The 19,354-nt window shown below is 34.5% G+C and overlaps 1 protein-coding gene across 2 annotated transcripts in view; it reads left to right on the top strand.

Annotated features, from left to right (window-relative positions):
- The window catches only part of LOC144962753 (nuclear RNA export factor 1-like), a 39,215-nt gene extending 23,466 nt beyond the window's left edge, over positions 1-15,749 (top strand). For both annotated transcript variants that reach the window (XM_078895974.1, XM_078895976.1), the window contains exons 9-18: positions 598-714; positions 1,151-1,194; positions 3,431-3,498; positions 3,833-3,948; positions 4,704-4,746; positions 5,189-5,261; positions 5,976-6,033; positions 14,295-14,452; positions 14,946-15,006; positions 15,455-15,749. In XM_078895974.1, the coding sequence (XP_078752100.1) occupies positions 598-714; positions 1,151-1,194; positions 3,431-3,498; positions 3,833-3,948; positions 4,704-4,746; positions 5,189-5,261; positions 5,976-6,033; positions 14,295-14,452; positions 14,946-15,006; positions 15,455-15,493 (777 nt within the window). In that variant the 3' untranslated portion in view covers positions 15,494-15,749. The remainder of the gene's footprint in view (positions 1-597; positions 715-1,150; positions 1,195-3,430; positions 3,499-3,832; positions 3,949-4,703; positions 4,747-5,188; positions 5,262-5,975; positions 6,034-14,294; positions 14,453-14,945; positions 15,007-15,454) is intronic.
- Positions 15,750-19,354: the final 3,605 nt, after the last annotated feature.

Below are 19,354 nucleotides of genomic sequence, written 5' to 3'. Positions count from 1 at the left end.
AGACAAAGCTGACCAGTAATCGGGAGGTCTGAGGTTTGATCTCCAGTCAAGGTAGACTTGATTTTTTGGGATGTCTTTTTTCTTGTATTTTTCTTTCTTGCTTTATCTGGTACCGTTTCATACACACTTCTATAAATGTTAACATCCTCAAATTGAGTATATCACTGTGTATGGTGTCCAGTCACGTGAAAGTGATCCTTTCAGTTTTTACCATCTACCTCCAACACCCTACATCATTTGATGTTTACCTTACTCTTTACTTCTTCATCTTCTATATTCAGCCTGGCCTGAAAGAAGATCATTCAACACATAACATCAACATTTACACATGTAACCCGATAAGCTATAATACACCTGTCAAGACCTTTGATAAGACCATTAAATTCGTAAATTTAGTGAAAAATAATAATTTCTCACATTTCTAATTCATTAAGTGAAAATATTCTTATGTAATATATATTTCTTTGTTTTCTAGAATCTGAAGTCCCATCTTTCGCAAGCAATTATTTTGAATTGATAATGTTACTACTTCTGCATTAAGTTTTTAAAAAATAAAGATTTAAATGCCGAATCATGTTTTAATAATTATGATTTCAGGGAAGCTACTTTTTGAATGATGATGTGAAGAATTTGCTCGTCAATTTTGTAAAAGAGTACTATACACTGTTTGACTCTGACAACAGGAGAGGTTTGATGGCAGCTTACAATGAGAATGTGAGTAGTTTTAGATCCTTTCATTTTAAGTTTCGTATTTTGATCATCCAGTGCTGTACCACTCTTTATTTGGAGCAAGTTTTCTACAAGTGCTAATTTTGGCATATTTATTATTTGACATACAATTAGTCATATATTATAGTTTAGGTTGTAATAAATATTTTAGGAAATTTTAATTCACTACTGCTGAAGAATATATATTTTTATATAGTTTGAATTTTGACACATTATAACACATGTAAAGTTTATAAATTATTTTACAACCTAACCCCCCCCCCCCCCCCCCCCATTTTTTTTTTTGTTCAACTGTGAAACAAAATTGAATATAAGCATGAACTGTATGGAGTACAACATGAACGGGAATCAAATTAATTTGTTTGATTTGCAATACATGTAAACATTGATTAAGAGCTAACATTTTTCATTAATTTCCCAGGCTCAGTTCTCCTATCAAGCTGTGCGTAATTCAACTCTTGACAGGTGAGTGTAAACTTGTATCATACAATCTACTCTTCCTGATTTCTGTTATCACCAAATGCAATGACAAGAAGACCTACAATTTTTCTAAACCAAACACTTATAATATTTGATGCAGTTATTATTTTAAGCTTTTGCTTAAAACTTGTCTAGCCTCAATTCAAGGAATAACATGTAATATTTCAATGTATTTTTTGGGCATTACGTCCTCTTTATATTTGTACTTAGGTTGTTTTCAAAGTTGCTTCAGTCTGACCAATAAGTTATGCCCTGGTTTCATTGCTGAGATGTGGCATCGTGACTGGCTGTTTAAAGTTCTTAAAAGGTTTTTGTCAATGTCACACTTTGTTCACTGAGACTTATAAAACGGTGCTCTTCTGCAAATTTCTGATTTATCAATTATCCGCGTTAGCTGCGTCACTTCAAAATCAAAGAATCTATGAGAAATTTGACACGTTTCGTAATTTTTAATAACTGAGTGGCCGTAGAAAAAAAATTCTTAAGTATAAAATCAATAGGGTTGCAATACTGATGCTGGTATCAATTGAAAGAACAATAAATTCCCTGTCAGGTGATAAATCTTTCGACATGTATCATCAGTTTTGTCCCTAGTAATTAGGTGTATACTTATTTTTGTCTGAAAGTTTATAAGAAGGCAAATTCTGTCCAAGGATTTCTCAAACTGCTCATAATCAATTCAAGAGAAATACTGTATTACCCAGTTAAACCAATTTTGGACTATAGTCATTTTAGCATCGGATCCGCATCATAAAAACGAAATGGAAAAAAAAAAAGAAAAATATAGAAGGATGCAAAGAAATGTTACAAATGACCACCAATTTACTAGTGGTAAGACATGCACATTTGAAACGACCAGAAAGATTTCCTCATCAATAATAATAATAAATAAATGAGCTTTTATACAGCGCAATATCCACTAAACATGCTCAAAGTGCTTTACAGGGGGCCCTGGACAACAGCAACATTTAACACGTAGGACGGGACATGACTTCTGTTAGGCGATATTACAATATTTTCAGAGACAATGCTGTTAATGGCCAGGTACTCATTTTACACCCGAGTAAGGTGAGAGGATGTGAGTAAAGAGCCTTTTCCAAGGACTCAACTATGTGCCGAGCGAGGATCAAACCCAGGACCTTCTTATCCGAAAGCGAGTGTCATACCACTAGACCACATAGCCACACAAGAAGTACAGGCTTCTGGATGGGGACTTTCATCCTCACTCAGTGGACAGGGAGGTTACTTGCTGTGTCTGCTATCCCCCGAATATCTGTTTTCCAACTTGCTTTCTGTCTTTGTCTTGGAATGATATTACTTGGTTTTGTTCTGGCCCAGGCCAGAGTCCTTGGCTTGGAGGGAAACAGTCAAATGTATATTTATAGTTTTGGGAGATGATATTATTTTTCCTTTTAAGTCCTCTCTCTGGTATGTACTACATATTTTTTTAATATATATTGATTTGTATGCATTTAAGTGTATTCCTCCTAGTGTCATCCTATGCTTGTGTCTAAATGAGACTCAAGCTGATCTCAAACTAAGTACACTGATAGTGTGCTCCCGGAATCTAATTGTTAATCTAGAATGTTTTTATGTACCATTTTCTTCCTTTTTACTGGCATTGAAATGACCTAAATATGTAGCAAGCGCTGTAAAACCCTTAAAAACATAAACGAGTACAAGCTTGGGTTAAAATAACAGCTAATGATTGAATGGTCTAATACGGATACCAGAAAATCAATACCAAATGATTGCAAATTAGATACAAAATAGGCAGTTAGGATATCAAATTTTTAATATTCCTCCATCTTATGTTATCATTTGTCTGTACTCATTTTTCACAAGTATGTTCCGCAATGGAGCAATTTTCTTGCTTGCATTAAGTTTCTTTAAAATATTGAGACCATTTAAGGTGCATTACAGATTACCAGGAAACTATCTTTTTTCTTTCTTTTGAACATGCACATCAACAATGATACACAATTTGAGTCAGTCGATATATTTGAAGAAGAAGAAATTGATAAGGGATTTTAGGATGTATACTATTAACATTAGGTTAGAACTGAAAATTAAAATTTACATTACATATTGATTCTCAATATAATAAAACTGAATTTTATGAAAAGAAATGTCCCATATTCTAATAATTATTAAAGCTTTTAATATTGAGTATTTTGCATACAATTCAATAATTCGTTTTCTCACCAATTAATTTTTTCAGACAGGGCGAATTTCAGAGTTACTTTAGTAACAGCCGTAATCTGATAAAGATTGCCAATCTTGATTCAGGTAATGTAACATCTTTATTGAATTCCATACCTAGTTTAGTTTTGAAGATAGTTTTATTAATAATTTAGAACAAACGTTCCCCCCTCTCACAGATACACACCATCAGATATGTTACTACACTTTAAATCATGCTTAGAATTAGAGAAATTGAAAAAATAAAAGGTACAGTACAAAGACCATAAGGGTCAACATGAGTGAAGTCTTAAAAATACAAAAGAATAAAGGAAACAAAGAAAAGACATTTCATAAGTAATTAGAATAGTGAACACCATCATTGATAAATTTTAAAAAAATGTATATTCACCCAAAATAATAATTTATATTCAATTCTCAGAGAAGAAAGCTAAGAAAGTGAAGGTTGGATTATTACCTGTGGTATCTGCACTTGAAGAGTTTCCCAAAACAACTCACGACTTGAATTCCTTCAAAGTTGATGTCATGCTTGCAACAGTAAGTAATCCAAATCATTTCCTAAATTCAGGAGTTGATTTCATACCAATCTATCAATAAGAATACAGCAAAGAGTGGCAAGGGAATGCATGAAGTCTGGGATCATAAAAATACATGAGAAAAAGTGAACATTGAAAGAATTTGGAATATCAAGAATAGACGTTTTGGATGTCAGGAAAACAATAAACAAAGGAATATTTAAAACAAACAAAATTCTACAAAGTTCTAAAAACTGAATTTTGTACATTTTTTTCAGCTCTTATCTTAGTTCTTTCTGCATCTCTGCATTTTAGATGAAATTCTTTTTTCTCTAATTTTTTAAAGTTGGAAATATGAGAAGACTGTTTATATTTCTCTTTACAGAAATGAAAATTATATTATGTCCATGATGTTAGTGAATATCCCTGATATTCTTTTTGAGTATTAAAAATAATGTTATAATTTTATTTTCATCAATACAGTATTGGTGTTTGTGAAAAAATGGGCATCAAATTTATGAATTGCGAAATCTATAATTAAAATAATTTGATTAACTTTTTAAATGGGAGCACATACACCATCTTTCAACATTTTTCTTGCATGCAAATTTTCTGATTTTTATGATTGCCAAGCGTTTAGTGCTGGCATGTTCAAGTGCTTTTTCCTTTATTATATAATGATGAGGATGATGATTATTATTTTTATTATTTTTATTATTATTATTATTATTGTTGTTGTTAATTATGTTGTTAATTATATTATGTTTCTCTTTGCAGCCTCAAATGTTGTCTTTTGTGCTACATGGAGTTTTCAAAGAAAGTAGGTTTAGGATAATAATTTTAACAACAACTGTTAGTAAAAACTAGTTAAATCGAAATTTAAAGGTTTATACAATTTTTGGAGATTAATTTAATGATCAAATATGAGAATAAAATATGGCATAATGCCCTGACAAGAGTAATATGTATATGAGGCTGGCATCAAAATTATAGTGGTTATAGCTTTTATTTTTTTTTAAATTGTGGATTAAGGATACACTTTGTCCACACTTTTTTGAATCTTTGAAAACCAGTTTTTGCCATACTATTGGTGCTAGATTGCCAGGTTTATTTCTCATAATTTATTCCAGAGAAACTGATGAAAAATATCAAAGAAGGTTTTCAAAGGGTTTATTGTTTTTTTGTGTGGTTTTCTTGGTTCTATTCATTACATACACTTAGATATTTTCTTCTAAAAAAAAGTAATGTTTTTTTCCTTACAGCTTCAAGTCGTGCAGACAAACCAATTATTCGTTCATTCAGTCGAACATTTATCACCACCCCAGCAGGAGCAGGGTAAGTGAAATAAAAAAATTGCATATTTTGATGAAATAATGATACACTAAGCTTAGATAGAGCCTGCTATCCGTGGGGATCTGCATGTTAAAAATACCATCCATTATTATTATTGTTACTGATGATTTATTGTGAATATCATAGGAGTGAGGAGTGTATAAGAGATGGAAGGTAAATCCTTGTGCATTAAGTCCCATTATGTGTTGTGGCATTTCAAAGGATGAATTCGTTTCATGGCAGTGATTGACTTTTGTTTTATTCAATGAATGTGAAAGCAGCTACTTATCTTGAGCAATTATATATAAGGCAATATCCACTAAATGTGCTCAAAGAGCTTTACAACGGGTCCCAAACCATCAGCTGCACTTAACATAAAAGACAAGACATGATTCCTGCAAGATGATATTACAATTCTTTTTCTGACAGAGACAATGTTGTAAAATGCCTAAGTACTCATTTTGCACATGAGTATGATGAGAGAATGTGAATAAAGAGCCTTTTCCAAAAACTTAACTTTACATCACCCAGGACTGTTCAGTCCAAATTGCGAGTGTTTTACACAAGACCACAAGGCTCAAATTTAGTGTGTAGTGACAGGAAAATGATAATTGTAATATTGCTTTGACTCTTTTCAAAGTTTAATGTTTGAAATTTGTGGTTCCTATAATGCCATAAAATTGAAGATATAAATAATTTCTTTCCCATTTTATTCAGGGTGTCCATAGTCAATGACATGCTGACAGTATCCAATGCAGGAGTGGAACAGGCTGCGGTATGTACCAGAGAACTCTCTTACAAATTTTTTTTAGATTTACATGTTTTGCTAGGAAAAGTTACTCTACAACTAAATACAAGTGTATTTATAGATTTTATTCATTATTATATAAGTAGAATATATTGGAAAAAAAAGTGGTCCTTCTGAACCATTAGGCCCATGGAACTGGAGATTATCCTCGTGTCTATAGCATGAAATGGACAATAGCAATTGGATAGGATGCTAGTCTATCACGGAGTACTTTCCACCAGATCTAACAAATCCAGCTACCCAATCACCAGTTAGGGGAGTTGGAAAAAATCTTGACTTCCTCTGGATCAATTTTTGTACCTTTGCATGTGAAAAGAGAGCTCTAGCAGCTGAGCTATCATGAACCCCTTTATATGTGTGCATATATATATATATATATATATATATATATATATTATATATATATATATATATATATATATATATATATATTTCATATATATTTTTTTTTTAATGGTTGAGGGGAATTGGCTGGAATATATTTTATTTTTTAAAATTTTAAATTGGGGGGCGAGGAGAAGAAAAAAATCTCAATCAAGTAAATAGTTCAGGGTTGAAATTTGCTAATATTCAAAGTATATACAGTAGAATTACTTTAAACCGAAATTTTGGGGACCTTCTAAACCATTTCGGTTTAAAGACATTTTGGTTTAAAGCAAGTTCCCGTTTTGCAATGTTTTTCAAGGGTAGTAACTATTAAAGTTTAAGGAATTTGCTCATTTAATCGTATCATAGGTTTCCCGTTAAATGGAGTTGTTGAATAAATGCCGTCTTCGTAACCATTACATTTTTTTATTTTTTTTTGGTGTGTTTAAAAAATATTTTTGGGGGTTTTCGTTTTCAATTCAAAATTGTTGAAAGAGTTGAGTTCGGGATGCCGTGTATTTTACATATCTCTGTCTTGATCAACTTTTTTTTCATCGACTTCACATAGTATTTTGATTTTAAACTCCAACGTGTAAGCACAGTGCTTTCTTCAGGCATCTTTTAGTAAAATGCTAAGCTAAAATAAGATCGAAAGTTCTTGTGCGATAATTGATAATGAATGACGCGCAGCTACTCAGAGGTGAAGTGAAATGGAAATGAAAAGGCGTGCCAATGCTAAGCTGTCTACTACACACCCCTCTTTTGTTGAGAAGCCATAAGGTTCAAAGCTAGGACTTCATATAGATGTCACTGGTCCAAAGGCCTAGTTACATAGAACCTCACCCCCCCCCCCCCTCACACACACATTTAAACAAAGTGGAAATGAAGTGGCATGTCAATGGTAAGTTGTCTACCACCCCACCCTCCCCTCCCTCCTTATTCTCGTGTTGAAAATTTGTCAGTAGGTAGTCCAAACTGCCCCGATAACGGGTTCTGGACGTAAAATGAGCTGATTTCCATCAAGTTCCCACTTAATCTTCACCACGTATTTTCATTGTAAATGCAATGAAATATATATCAATAAAAAGATCAATCTTTGATCTTTCCAATGATATATTTGGTTTTAGAATGCACAAAAAACTGACTTTGTGCTTTGATAACGAAAATAGTCACTTGAGCCGTTTTTTATCGCTCGCCGAAAAAAAATAATCATACCGCCTCAACGTAAATAGCCAGGCAAACTGCGCCGTTCGTTCAATCTCGCCCAAACTGGTTTCATAAGACACGTAAAAGAGGGCCGATTATTTTGGTACCAAATAGTAGTAGTTCTTATTTTTGGTTTTGAAAATATCGCATTTTTTATAACTTTTCAAGGCTAATTTTCATTATGATCAAGTTCTATTTGGTATTTTTGGAAAGCCGTATTTTTCCTTTTTATAAATACGAAAACAACACTAAAAAATGTCCAACGGCGCAGAATGCTTAAACCGAAACAACGCATCACTTTATGAATGAAATTCTTTTTCCCACCGGCCGGCAGCAGTATCAGACGTCTCCAATGGCTAACAAATCAATCTCGCCTGAATCAACGCTACCGTTCGAAATTTCTCGATACAAGGTTCTGACAGGTAAATAAATATATAATTCACTTATTATTATCATAAATTAAGAGGTATTAAGTTTAAATTTGTTTATTTTATTGTTTTATCCAACATCGTCCTCAAACCCATCTTCTCAAAATGGCTGAACTCTGGGTCCGTCTCAGAAAATGAAGAGCCTATTTATTTCTGATTTTCAGAATAAGCTGTGATACAGTAATTTGCTTTCTTCAAGCATTATATTTATTAAATAAATTAATTTTGTGTTACTGGCAATTAATTTTAAGCCACTAGAACGATTTTACAACCCTTACAAATATCTAAGAAAATCCAAGATGGCGGACATCGATGATAGTGATAGACAGACCTGGAGGTAGAGAATTATTTTCCTTGGCTAGATTATATATTTCCATTTGTGAGTTGTTTACTACTTCACAATAATGTAAATAAATATGACTTATTCATTTTTTATAGTTGACTCTTTATAAACATTATTTTTTTTCTTTTCATTGACGTTAGAAGGATATTCTGTTTTGCTGAGATTTTTTTTTTTAATTTATGTTTTTTATTGGAGTGAGTTTTTTTTTAAAAGGAAGAAACAAAATTCCAAAAGTGAAAAAATAAGAGAATATCGGTTTAAATTTAAAATGTCCTCATTTTTCCTAAACATATGAAAAACATTAATTTTGCTTTTACTTTACTTTGTTTTAAACAGATGATGACCAGTACAGGTCCCTTAAAAGGACATTCCTGGCTGTGGGAAAGGGGAGACGGGCAACCTTACCATCCGTCCTGTTTGACAACCGACTGGTGCTCCAACTGCTTTGTTTGAAGGAAGAAGCCAGTGAATCATGGAGGAAGGTAAGTTAGTAATACCGGCTAAATTGTCTGCTTTTGGAGACGGTCCAAATTCCGAGTAATAACTTGGTTATTATTGTTCTGTTCTAAATTCATTAATGCCCAGTAAGTGTATGTAACTTAATAAAAACGTGTGAATAGTCTGAATAGACAAAAAATTGGCGCATCACCCTTGAATCATATACCTATGATGTTCGCATGGGTGTACGATCCGATAGTGATGTCGTTTCTTCTTCTCGTTACTAGCCTATCCTGCTTCTTTGGTTTGTGATTGTATTTTTGACAGGGGATTTTTTTTTTCTGTAAATCTTCTGCCTGTTTGTTCTTGGTTATTTATAGTTTAGCTTATGATATCTTTAGGTTATGATTTTGATTTACATTTGTACTATTTTTGTTAGATTGCTTGTTTTTTTGTTTCAGCGGTCTCTCATATAACCTCAATTGTGTTGGAAGAGACCTAAAGCAACAAACAAAAAAAAAATTTAAAAAAATTGTCTTTTGAAACTATAATCTATCTATGAATCTTGATTTATTTCTTTATTTTCAGGTACAGGAATGGTTTGTGTCTGTAAGGCCGGATACTCCTCCCAACAGGGTCAGGTATACTGTGGAGAAGACTGTCAAGCTGTTTGAAAAGACCCCAGATGGTGATGTTCCCTCTTTCCTTGAGACTCAGCTCAACTTGGATGCCATCTCGCCAACCTTGTCAGCTATTGGCATCACAAGATCAACTGTCAGTAACCCTCCGTTGTCTGTTCCCCATGTCTCGTCAATCTGTAATCGTTTTGTCATTGATTTTCATCAACATTGTTCAATTGATAAGTGTCCAAGAATAACAATGTACCAGTGGATAAGGTTGATTTTAAAATCTGATGTCTCAGACAGTGATATTTCATACGCAGTAGCGCAGGTATTGAAGCATAGAGATAAAAACGTAAAACATCATAAAAAAAATCCAGAACAATATGAAGATTTCCTGAACAGTAAGTTCACTATTCAGAAAAATCAGAGTACCGCCATAGCAGAAGTAAGAAGCACAATGCAACCAATAACCCCAGATAAATCAAAAATCAAACCATCGACCCCAAAAAGTAAAGCTAAAACACCAAAAATTATTGACTTTGACTTTGAAAACCATAAAGCAGAAGTTCAAACCTTAAGAGCATTGTTGTCACAGCTTAAACAAGAAAATTCAAAGATGAATGACTTGACACTTGAACATGAAAAGTTAAAAGCTGAAAATAAACACCTTATCCAACAAAGTGAAAACATCAGATCATCTGAAAGAGCAAAGTATGAAGCCAAATTAAGAGGAAAAACACAGAGCATAAAATCTAGCTTCAAAAGCAAATGTCAAAAAATGAGAATGCATCTAACCAAAGATAATAAAACAAATAAGGCCACTATGGCAAAACTAAAAGCAGCTAATGGAAATTTGAAACATCAAGTGTCATCCAAGAATAAAGTAATAAGACAACTAAAGGCACAAATGCAAAACCAACAGGAGCAATTTCAAAAGCAAATTTTTGAGTTGCAAAGAGAAAGCCATTCACATGCAATTGGAGTAGAAATGAAAGAGAAACTAAAGTTACGTGAGAAAAATACGTATTCAGATAATATTAGGGAAGTAGTGATCAGTCTTCAAAGTGAGTGTGGTGTTGCGGCAGGAAATGTAGCAAAAACAATTCAAACTGTCAGTGAAGGTCTTTTTGACTGTAAATTAGATCGAACATCTTTGCCTTGCAAACAGACAACCATAAACATGTTAGGAGAAGGCTATGTACTAAGCAATTTGCAGGTAGTCGAAAATGTTTTAAAGAGCTCAAATGTAACTTTGCACAGTGATGGAACATCTCGAGACCAAAAAAAAATTGTCAATCATCAACTAACCCTAGATAATGGAACAACCTTTTATCTTGGCTTTAGACCCGTAGCCTGTGAGGATGCAAATACTCTACTTGATATAACTGTGAAGCTTTTTAAATCGCTATCTGAATCTTTCACTGAATTAACAAATGAGAACCATGATGAGGTTTATAAATCAGTTTTGTCAAAAATCACTAGTGTCATAAGACTGATAGAGCAGCAGCTATGAAGTTGTTTGACTCAAAGTTCGAAGACTTTTTGAAATCGGAGATTGGAATAGATGTCAGGCTCCACTTTTTGCATTGTAATGCTCACTTCTTGTTAGGTCTTAGCAGTGCATGTGAAAAAGCTCTCTTGGGTTTGGAAAAGGAATTTATTGAAGCTAATGGAAGAAGTCTAGGACGAGATCAGTTTCCTCAGTTCAAACGTTTTTCAGGTGAATCAGAGAGTAGTTGTAAACGGTTGATTCGTTTGGCATGTGAGATTTTAGGTCCAAGAGGTGATCAGAAGAATGGTTGTCATCAAGAATGGCTAGCTTTCTGTCACAATTCTTGCATTCCTAGTTTTAAGGGAAACAGATTCAATTGCTTTTTTGAAGCTGCTGCTATGATCATATTCCATCGTCAGAAGATTCAACAATTTTTCTCTTCCGGTGTTCTTGGTGCTGATAGGAATTCAAAAATTGAGAGTGTTGCTTTTGATATGGATGATAATGTCTTGATTTCATTTGTTTGCGCAATTGCTCTTTTGTTTCTGAAAGTCACTGGTCCCTACTGGATGATTGTTACAAGTCAAGTATCCTATGCTGAATTTCCAACTCTTGTTCAGTCGATGGTTAGTTTCTTTGAGAAGTGGTCTGTTGATCCTAGTGATTGTTTAGAGAGCGTGACGTCATCTGTCTTCGGCCCCAGTTGGTCAATTGAATCTTGCTCAATTTCTGCTGTTGAATCTTTTCTTGATGTTGGTGATTCTGTTTTGATTAAAAAGGCTATTCAGTTGATTTGCAGTGAGCTTAAGGTCGTTTCAGACAGGCAGTTGTCAGATTTTTTGGATGATGGCAAATTTTCACAGCTTTCATATTCTTCTTTGCCAGACTCTCTTAAACATTGTCCCCTTACAAACCTTGTTGGTGAAAGTGCTTTTGGTGATGTTGATTATGACTTTTCAAAGCGCAGAAATGCATGTCTTTACAATAGATCAGCCCATCATGTAGTCAAAAGGAACAAAACGTTATTCTATCTAAAAATGAAATCATTAAAGCAGAAAAGTAAAATGTTCAGAATTGCCAGAAAACAGGCACCAAAACTTAAAAGAGAAGCAATTGAGGTTGAGAAAGAAGTCAAAAATGAAATTAGGCAGAAATTCATTGAGAACCAACAACATCAGATACAAAAACAAATGAAAGCAATTTCAAAAAATGCAGAGGTGTCTGTAAATGTTCGAAATCATGGTGGGCCATGCTCCAATGCTGAGGATGTTGACAATTTGATAGCTAGGCTAAATTCAGAGAATAAATCAAAAACCTTCATTACTGAAGTTGTCAAAAATGAAATTAGATATTGTAAGACTTTCAAGCAGATTAAAAATTTGAAATTTGCCCCACTCAATACCATGATAGAGTCCTTGAAAAATGTCCTTGAGCAAGAGAATAGTTCCCCAACACCACCCAAGCGGTTAAGGCTTTCAAATTTTGAGTAGTTCGAAAAGAAAACAATTGCGAGAAAAAAATCTTTGGCTATATGCGTGTGTGTATATTGTCTTTTTATGTGCTTGATTTTTTATGTAAAAAATAATCCAAGCGCAGTTCTTTTTCAGTTTTTACTGCATAGAATGATAAATAAACCTTGGTTTTAGCTATTAAGACATGTCTTGTTCCATTATTTTGAGAAAATAGCTTCTCGGCCACCACTGGGTCTGGGTACTTTTGTCCAAATTCTTAAACTTGGCTACCTTTTTCCTCTCTTGAGTTACTGATAATGATGTTACAGAACTTATATATCTCACCATTCAAATAGAGCTTTAAAACCTGATTAATTTGATATATAATATGTCATCCTATGTCAACAAACAAAAAAGTTACGACAGTTTGAAGTTGCGTCTTTTTCGCATGTTTCGGCAACTTTTTGGAAACTGCTTTTCTGTGATTTTTCTGAACTTTGAAAAGTTATTGTGGTAAAACTATGCTAAATAGCCTTCCCAAAAAAATTGGGCTTATTCTATGCCATCATATTTGTAACCACAAGCGATTTTAGATCTGTATCTATAGTAATAATGATTTTGGGGTACCCCAAACTTGGGAAATTTAGTATTTTTAACTTTTCCCGTTTTCGGCCCAAAATCCATGATTTTCAAATTGCCATAACTTTTTTAGTTTTTGACCTAGGAAGACAAATCAAATATCATAGTAATCAGAATAAAAAGTTCTACAAGAAAAACATTGAATGGGTGTGTTTCTTGCAAAAAAAAAATTCAGTTTGGACTACCTATTGTCAGTTCCAAAGCATCAACACACGAGCGAGAACATCTCGGTTGCGTGATTTTACACCCCAACTCCCCCTCTTTCCTCATTTTTCGCCTGCCAGTCACCCGCTGTCTTCCTTTTCCAGTCTGTGCAATTGTGGTGTTGGCCAAACCCAAGTGCAGTGATTGAAGTGTTTGCCTACCCCCCACCCATCACCCTCATCTTTGTTTAATATCGCCGGGCATTATTACGTGTGGCCACCTTCCCGAATTTTTGAAGAAAAATAGAGAGAGAAAAAGGGAAGGTGCTCTCAAGTTGTTTCGGTTTAAAGAAAGTCCTGCTTAGAAGTATTTCGGTTCATCGTAAGAATTAGTACAAAGATAATGAAGAAACTAGTACAATTTATTAAATTCTTTGCGGTTTAAGGTATTTTTCGGTTTAGCTTCTTTCGGTTTAAAGTAATTTTACTGTATATAGCTTTTGGATGATATCTATCAGTAGAAAAGCAAGTCACTGCTGGTTGTGGTTGGACTTTTCTTCAGGACACCTATCCCCCCCCCCCCCCCCCAACATTTTGTCCCTTCACTCTAGCTTTCAGTTCTTGTCTTAGAGTAGGATTTTTGTTTTGCCGATGATTAACTCCTCGTGATTCCTTAAAAAGGAAAGGAGTTCAATCATGGGCTAAACAAAAGCAACAGGCTTGTGTTTCTATGTGAGACGATATTATATTGCTTTTAAATCTCTCTGAATGTCTTCCCTTTGCATTGTAATGATTGCTTTCTTTGTGAACCTTATGTGGTCTGCAGTTATAGCCATATGAATATTGAGAGGCACTATGATTTGAAAAATATTCTGCCTTACCCTTAAAGGGTGAACAGGATGATGGGATAATTGGTCTCAAGGTAACTATTGAGTGAAGTTGATGGTATTAGAATTTAGGAAAGTAAATCTAACATAGAATATTAAGACAGGCTGATTGAAAGAGATGTAAGGAAATTTAATCGGAGCATTGAAATTTATTGGAAAGCCTAATTTTCTTTTTTTTTTTTTTTTTCTATGTTATTATATTTTCTACCCAGAATGCTTTCAAAGAAGGAGCTCCGACTCCATCTTCCAGTCCTGCCTCTAGTAGTCAAACTGCCTCCTCTGCAAGCCAATCTGTATTGCCTGCAGATCAGAAACAGATGGTTGACGCATTCTCCGCACAGTCAGGCATGAATGCTGAGTATTCAATGAAGTAAGTTTGATGTTGAATGTAAGAGGAGAATACATCTCTTTCATATCTGAATTGATTTTTTTAGTTTTTGAACATTTATTATAACTCCGTTAACATCCTCTTAGTAAGTACCAACCATAAAAGATGTCATTTTTGTGGGGGAAAAAAGAAAAACATTTATTCTTACCATGCTGTGCTTTCAAAACTTTTAAAAACGAAATTGAACCTTCAAACCCTGTTTTACTTTGACTGTTGATTCAATTTTCGCCATTTAGATCACCCAAGGGCTTCTGTCATGACATAATTTACTAAAGAAAAACAGTTGGACATTCTAAAAATCTTTTATAATTGATATAGTTTATTGCTAGATTCCTGTTATTCCTGTACTTTATGGTTTCATTGTCTTCATGGAGTTTGAGTAATAAAAATACTAAGTCAAATCCACAAAAGTTTCTCTGCTGGTAAATTTTTTTTATATATTACATTGAATCAACCATAATCATTATATTTTCAGGTGTTTGCAGGAAAATTCTTGGGATTATCAACGTGCTGCTGCTGTTTTTCAAGAATTCAATGTAAGTTAACTGGTTCATAAATGGATTTCTTTTTTTTGTTATTTATTAATTCTAATATTCAGTGTACACTTGTTCTTTTCAAGAGGTGCATTTTTACTGGGGGTTCCCTCCGCCCCTCGGCCCCCCCCCCCCCCCCTATCAAATCAGCTACAATTTTTTTTAACACTTTTGACATTCTCAATACATTATTCTTTTCATTTCTAATTCTTATTTACCATTAGGTCACATTTTTATTGATTTATTGCTTCCCGGCTGATAATCTTTAAAATTTATAACAAGAGAATGAAGTCTTGCTTCATAAAGTTTAAAAAGATTTTATCTCAAATATTAACCATTTAATTTAACACTTTCACTGTTAATCCTCATAAACTATCATGGAATGATTATTGAAATGTCATAATTATTTTTTTGGTCTCATTATTGATTTTACTTATTTCTATCTATACAGAGCCAAGGCAAAATTCCACCAGAGTATTTTATCAAGTGACCCAAGTCTAATGTATCGTTGTTTTTGTTGCTGCTATATGAATTTAACTGTTGACTTCCCTTGCAACGCCATCTTTACAGAATGTAAATTTTATCCCTTAAAAAATTTTAAGTTTCAAGGAATGAGACTTATTTTTTTTGTGTGATTAAAAATGATGTGTTGAAATGATAGAATTTTAATTGTACAGATATCAAATAAAAAGGTTTTTTTTTTTTTTGTGATCAATACAATAAATGCATTTTTGTATGATACTGTATACATTTTTCATATTTATTCGCTATCATCCAGATTATTGGGTTTTCATTCACGACTGGTTGCATTTTAAATCAGGAGTTACCTTCAAGGCATACTCCACAATATATCTGATGAATAATGTAATATTTGCATAATCTAAAATGGGAAAGAGGGACTGGAGGAAGAAGAAAAAGTCTGGGAAAGAAGAGCCATATGATGGCAAAGGAGAAAGGTGAAGAGTGTAGGTGAAGAAGGTTTGAAAGGTAGAGGGATGGTGAGATCAAGATGGTGGTTAGGTCGAGGAAAATGAGAGGAGGTGTTCTTTTGGATGAAGAGGAACTAAACTTTCTTCTTTTACAGCATAAAATCTTTATAAAAATCCATCAGTCCTCTCTATAGTGGCATAATGTCCAAGTTTCGATTTTATCCCCTATCATAAGTAATTTTTTTTAAAACTCCCCATATTGACACACATTTTAGTTTTTAAAACCTGTATAGCGACATCGATACGGTGGTAATCGGCACTTCAAATCGACATTCAAGTTGAAATTTCTGGTTCAATGAAAAATTGATTGGCCGACCAATGATGTCCTGTCTACTCCAGGCTGGTTATATAGGCAAGGTAAAAGTGAGACAAAAAGCTAGCTTAGCTGGTTTTTCATGTAGCACGAATATTTACTTGCCGGTCAACCAGCCAGTGAAATCGTTGTGCCACTTAAACTAGCTTTTTGTCCCTTTTTGCCTAACCTATGAACCTGAGGTGTCTTCCTCAGGTGGGACAAAGCTAGACAAAAAGCTAGCTTAGGTGGCGCTGCAAGTTGCATGAATGTTTCCTAACGATCAAAAAGTTGGTGAATACTTGTGCAACTCACAGCACCATCTTTAACAAGCTTTTTGTCAAGGTTAACTGAAACCATAAAAATGTTCCTGGGTGGGGTTCCTGACCTCCCATTGTGGGCAGGGAGGTACATAATGCGTCTTCTCTCCCCTTTGTCTGTATTCCAACATGCTTTCTGTCTTTGTCGTGGAATGAGATTACTTGGTTTTGTCCTGGCCCTGGCTGGGAGGGAATCAGTCAAATGTATAGTTAGTTTTGGGAGATATTTTTTTCCTTGTAAATCATCTCTCTGTTATGCACTGTATTATGTTTTGTTTACATGTTATATATGATTTGTAAACATTTGAGTGTATTCCTCTTAATAGGGACCTGTGCTTGTGTCTGGATGAGACTTTTAGGTGGTCTCACACTAAGTAAACTGATAGTGTGCTCTTGGAATCTATATCTGTTCTCTATTTGATCCAATTCCCCTTTGTCTGCCTTATTCTTGGATGCTTTAATTGTAATTCTAGAACTTTTTACTATCCCATTTTCTTCCTTTTTACTGGCGCTGATATGACGTAAATGTGTTGCAAGCGCCATAAAACCCTTAAAAACAAAAAAACAAACATAAAAATGCTCTGCCAGTAACATATGGTTCACACATATTCCACCATTACTTTTGCACAAAATAACACCTCAGCGATGAAACAGACTATGCACCAGGTCGGTCATTAAAACTTAAGTCAGTGAAGTGATAGTGATAATAGGCAGGATCTGTGACTCATTGAAACTAGGGGGGGGGGGGGGGGGAATGAAGTGGGCAGATATGTAGTCCTTTTCTGCTGATGTTGACATTGGGCTGGAACTGGAAGCGTGGTAAGGGTTCAGACTGTCACCAAATGTGGTTGTAATTAATCATTGCTCAAGACGGTCATTTTGATGACCACAGTTTGCTTACAGAGGTGTTAAGTGATTAAGTGTGAGGTACAAAGACAAATTCACACCTGTACTCTTTGTCAGTGACTTTCTTGATTTCACTCACATGTCAGTCGGAAAGTCTATTTTGTGCTATATTTTTTCACTTTGCACCAACAAGCAATTAAAACCCTCATACTTAATTTTCAACTTCAGCTAAATGGCCAAGAACAGATATGTAACGTATGTTACATATGAATGGCTATTAATATTAGGAACTCTCTTTTGGTTGGCCTGAATCAACTGATCTGTATCTGATGGGAATACAGTACTTGCTGGACTCTAGCACGCTATAGATAGTTCGAAGATGACGTCACTCAGGCCTTTGTTATTGTTTTTTCCATCCGCGTTTGTGAGTTGTTCTCACTAAACTGTATTAACCAGACTATAAAAGTTCATGGTTACACAGAGTTTGCGTGTTGGTCCGTTATACTTCCGGATGGCAATGTTGTGAACTCCTTGGCCAAGCGCATTCTATCTATAGGGAGAAGCAGAAATGCCAATACATTTGATCTCTTATTCCATCGTCATATTGCAGAGCGTGCTAGTGCTACAATCCAGCGAGTACTGTATATGTATTTACAGTAGAATTACTTTAAACCGAAATTTTGGGGACCTTCTAAACCATTTCGGTTTAAAGACATTTTGGTTTAAAGTAAGTTCCCGTGTTGCAATGTTTTTCAAGGGTAGTAACTATTTAAGGAATTTGCTCATTTAATCGTATCATGGGTTTCCCCTTAAATGGAGTTGTTGAATAAATGCCGTCTTCGTAACCATTAATTTAAAAAAAAAAATTTGTGTGTTTTAAAAATATTTTTGGGGGTTTTCGTTTTCAATTCAAAATTGTTGAAAGAGTTGAGTTCGGGATGCCGTTTAATTTACATATCTCCGTCTTGAGCAACTTTTTTTTCATCGACTTCACATAGTATTTTGATTTTAAACTCAAACGTGTAAGCACAGTGCTTTCTTTTAGACAACTTTTAGTAAAATGCAAAGCTAAAATAAGATCGAAAGTTCTTGTGTGACAATTGATAATGAATGATGCGCAACTACTCAGAGGTGAAGTGAAATGGAAATGAAAAGGCGTGTCAATGCTAAGCTGACTACTACACATCCCTCTTTTGTTGAAAAGCCATTAGGTTCAAAGGCCTAATTACATAGAACCTCCCCCCCCCCCCTCACACACATTTAAACAAAGTGGAAATGAAATGGCATTTCAATGGTAAGTTGTCTCCCCCCCCCCCCCCCCCCTCCTTATCGTCGGGTTGAAAATCCAGTCAGTTCCAACGCATCAACACACGAGCGAGAACATCTCGCTGGCGTTATTCTACACCCCAACTCCCCCTCTTTCCTCATTTTTCGCCTGTCAGTCACCCGCTGTCTTCCTTTTCCAGTCTGTGCGATTGTGGTGTTGGCCAAGCCCAAGTGCAGTGATTGAAGTGTTTGCCTCCACCCCACCCATCACCCTCATCTTATACTTACGCTCTTTGTTTAATATCGCCGGACATTATTACGTGTGGCCTCCTTCCCCAATTTTTGAAGAAAAATTGAGAGAGAATAAAGGAAGGTGGTCTCAAATTGTTTCGGTTTAAAGAAAGTCCTTCTTAGAAGTATTTCGGTTCATCGTAAGAATTAGTACAAAGATAATGAAGAAACTCGTACAATTTATTAAATTCTTTGCGGTTTAAGGTATTTTTCGGTTTAGCTTCTTTCGGTTTAAAGTAATTTTACTGTATTTAAAATAAAATTTTTAAAACAGGTTTTCTATGAGTGTTGCTGTGGAAATCAGTAATCAGCCACCACCCAAATGAGGGATTGTTATTGTTAGGTGA

This window comes from Berghia stephanieae, chromosome 1 (genome assembly GCF_034508935.2).
Source record: "Berghia stephanieae isolate SIO BIC M18660-M18661 chromosome 1, UCSD_Bste_1.3, whole genome shotgun sequence".
In the NCBI taxonomy this organism is placed as follows: Eukaryota; Metazoa; Mollusca; class Gastropoda; order Nudibranchia; family Aeolidiidae; genus Berghia; species Berghia stephanieae.
The sequence above is the reverse complement of the archived record's forward strand: the minus strand, read 5'-3'. Positions and strand labels throughout refer to the sequence as shown.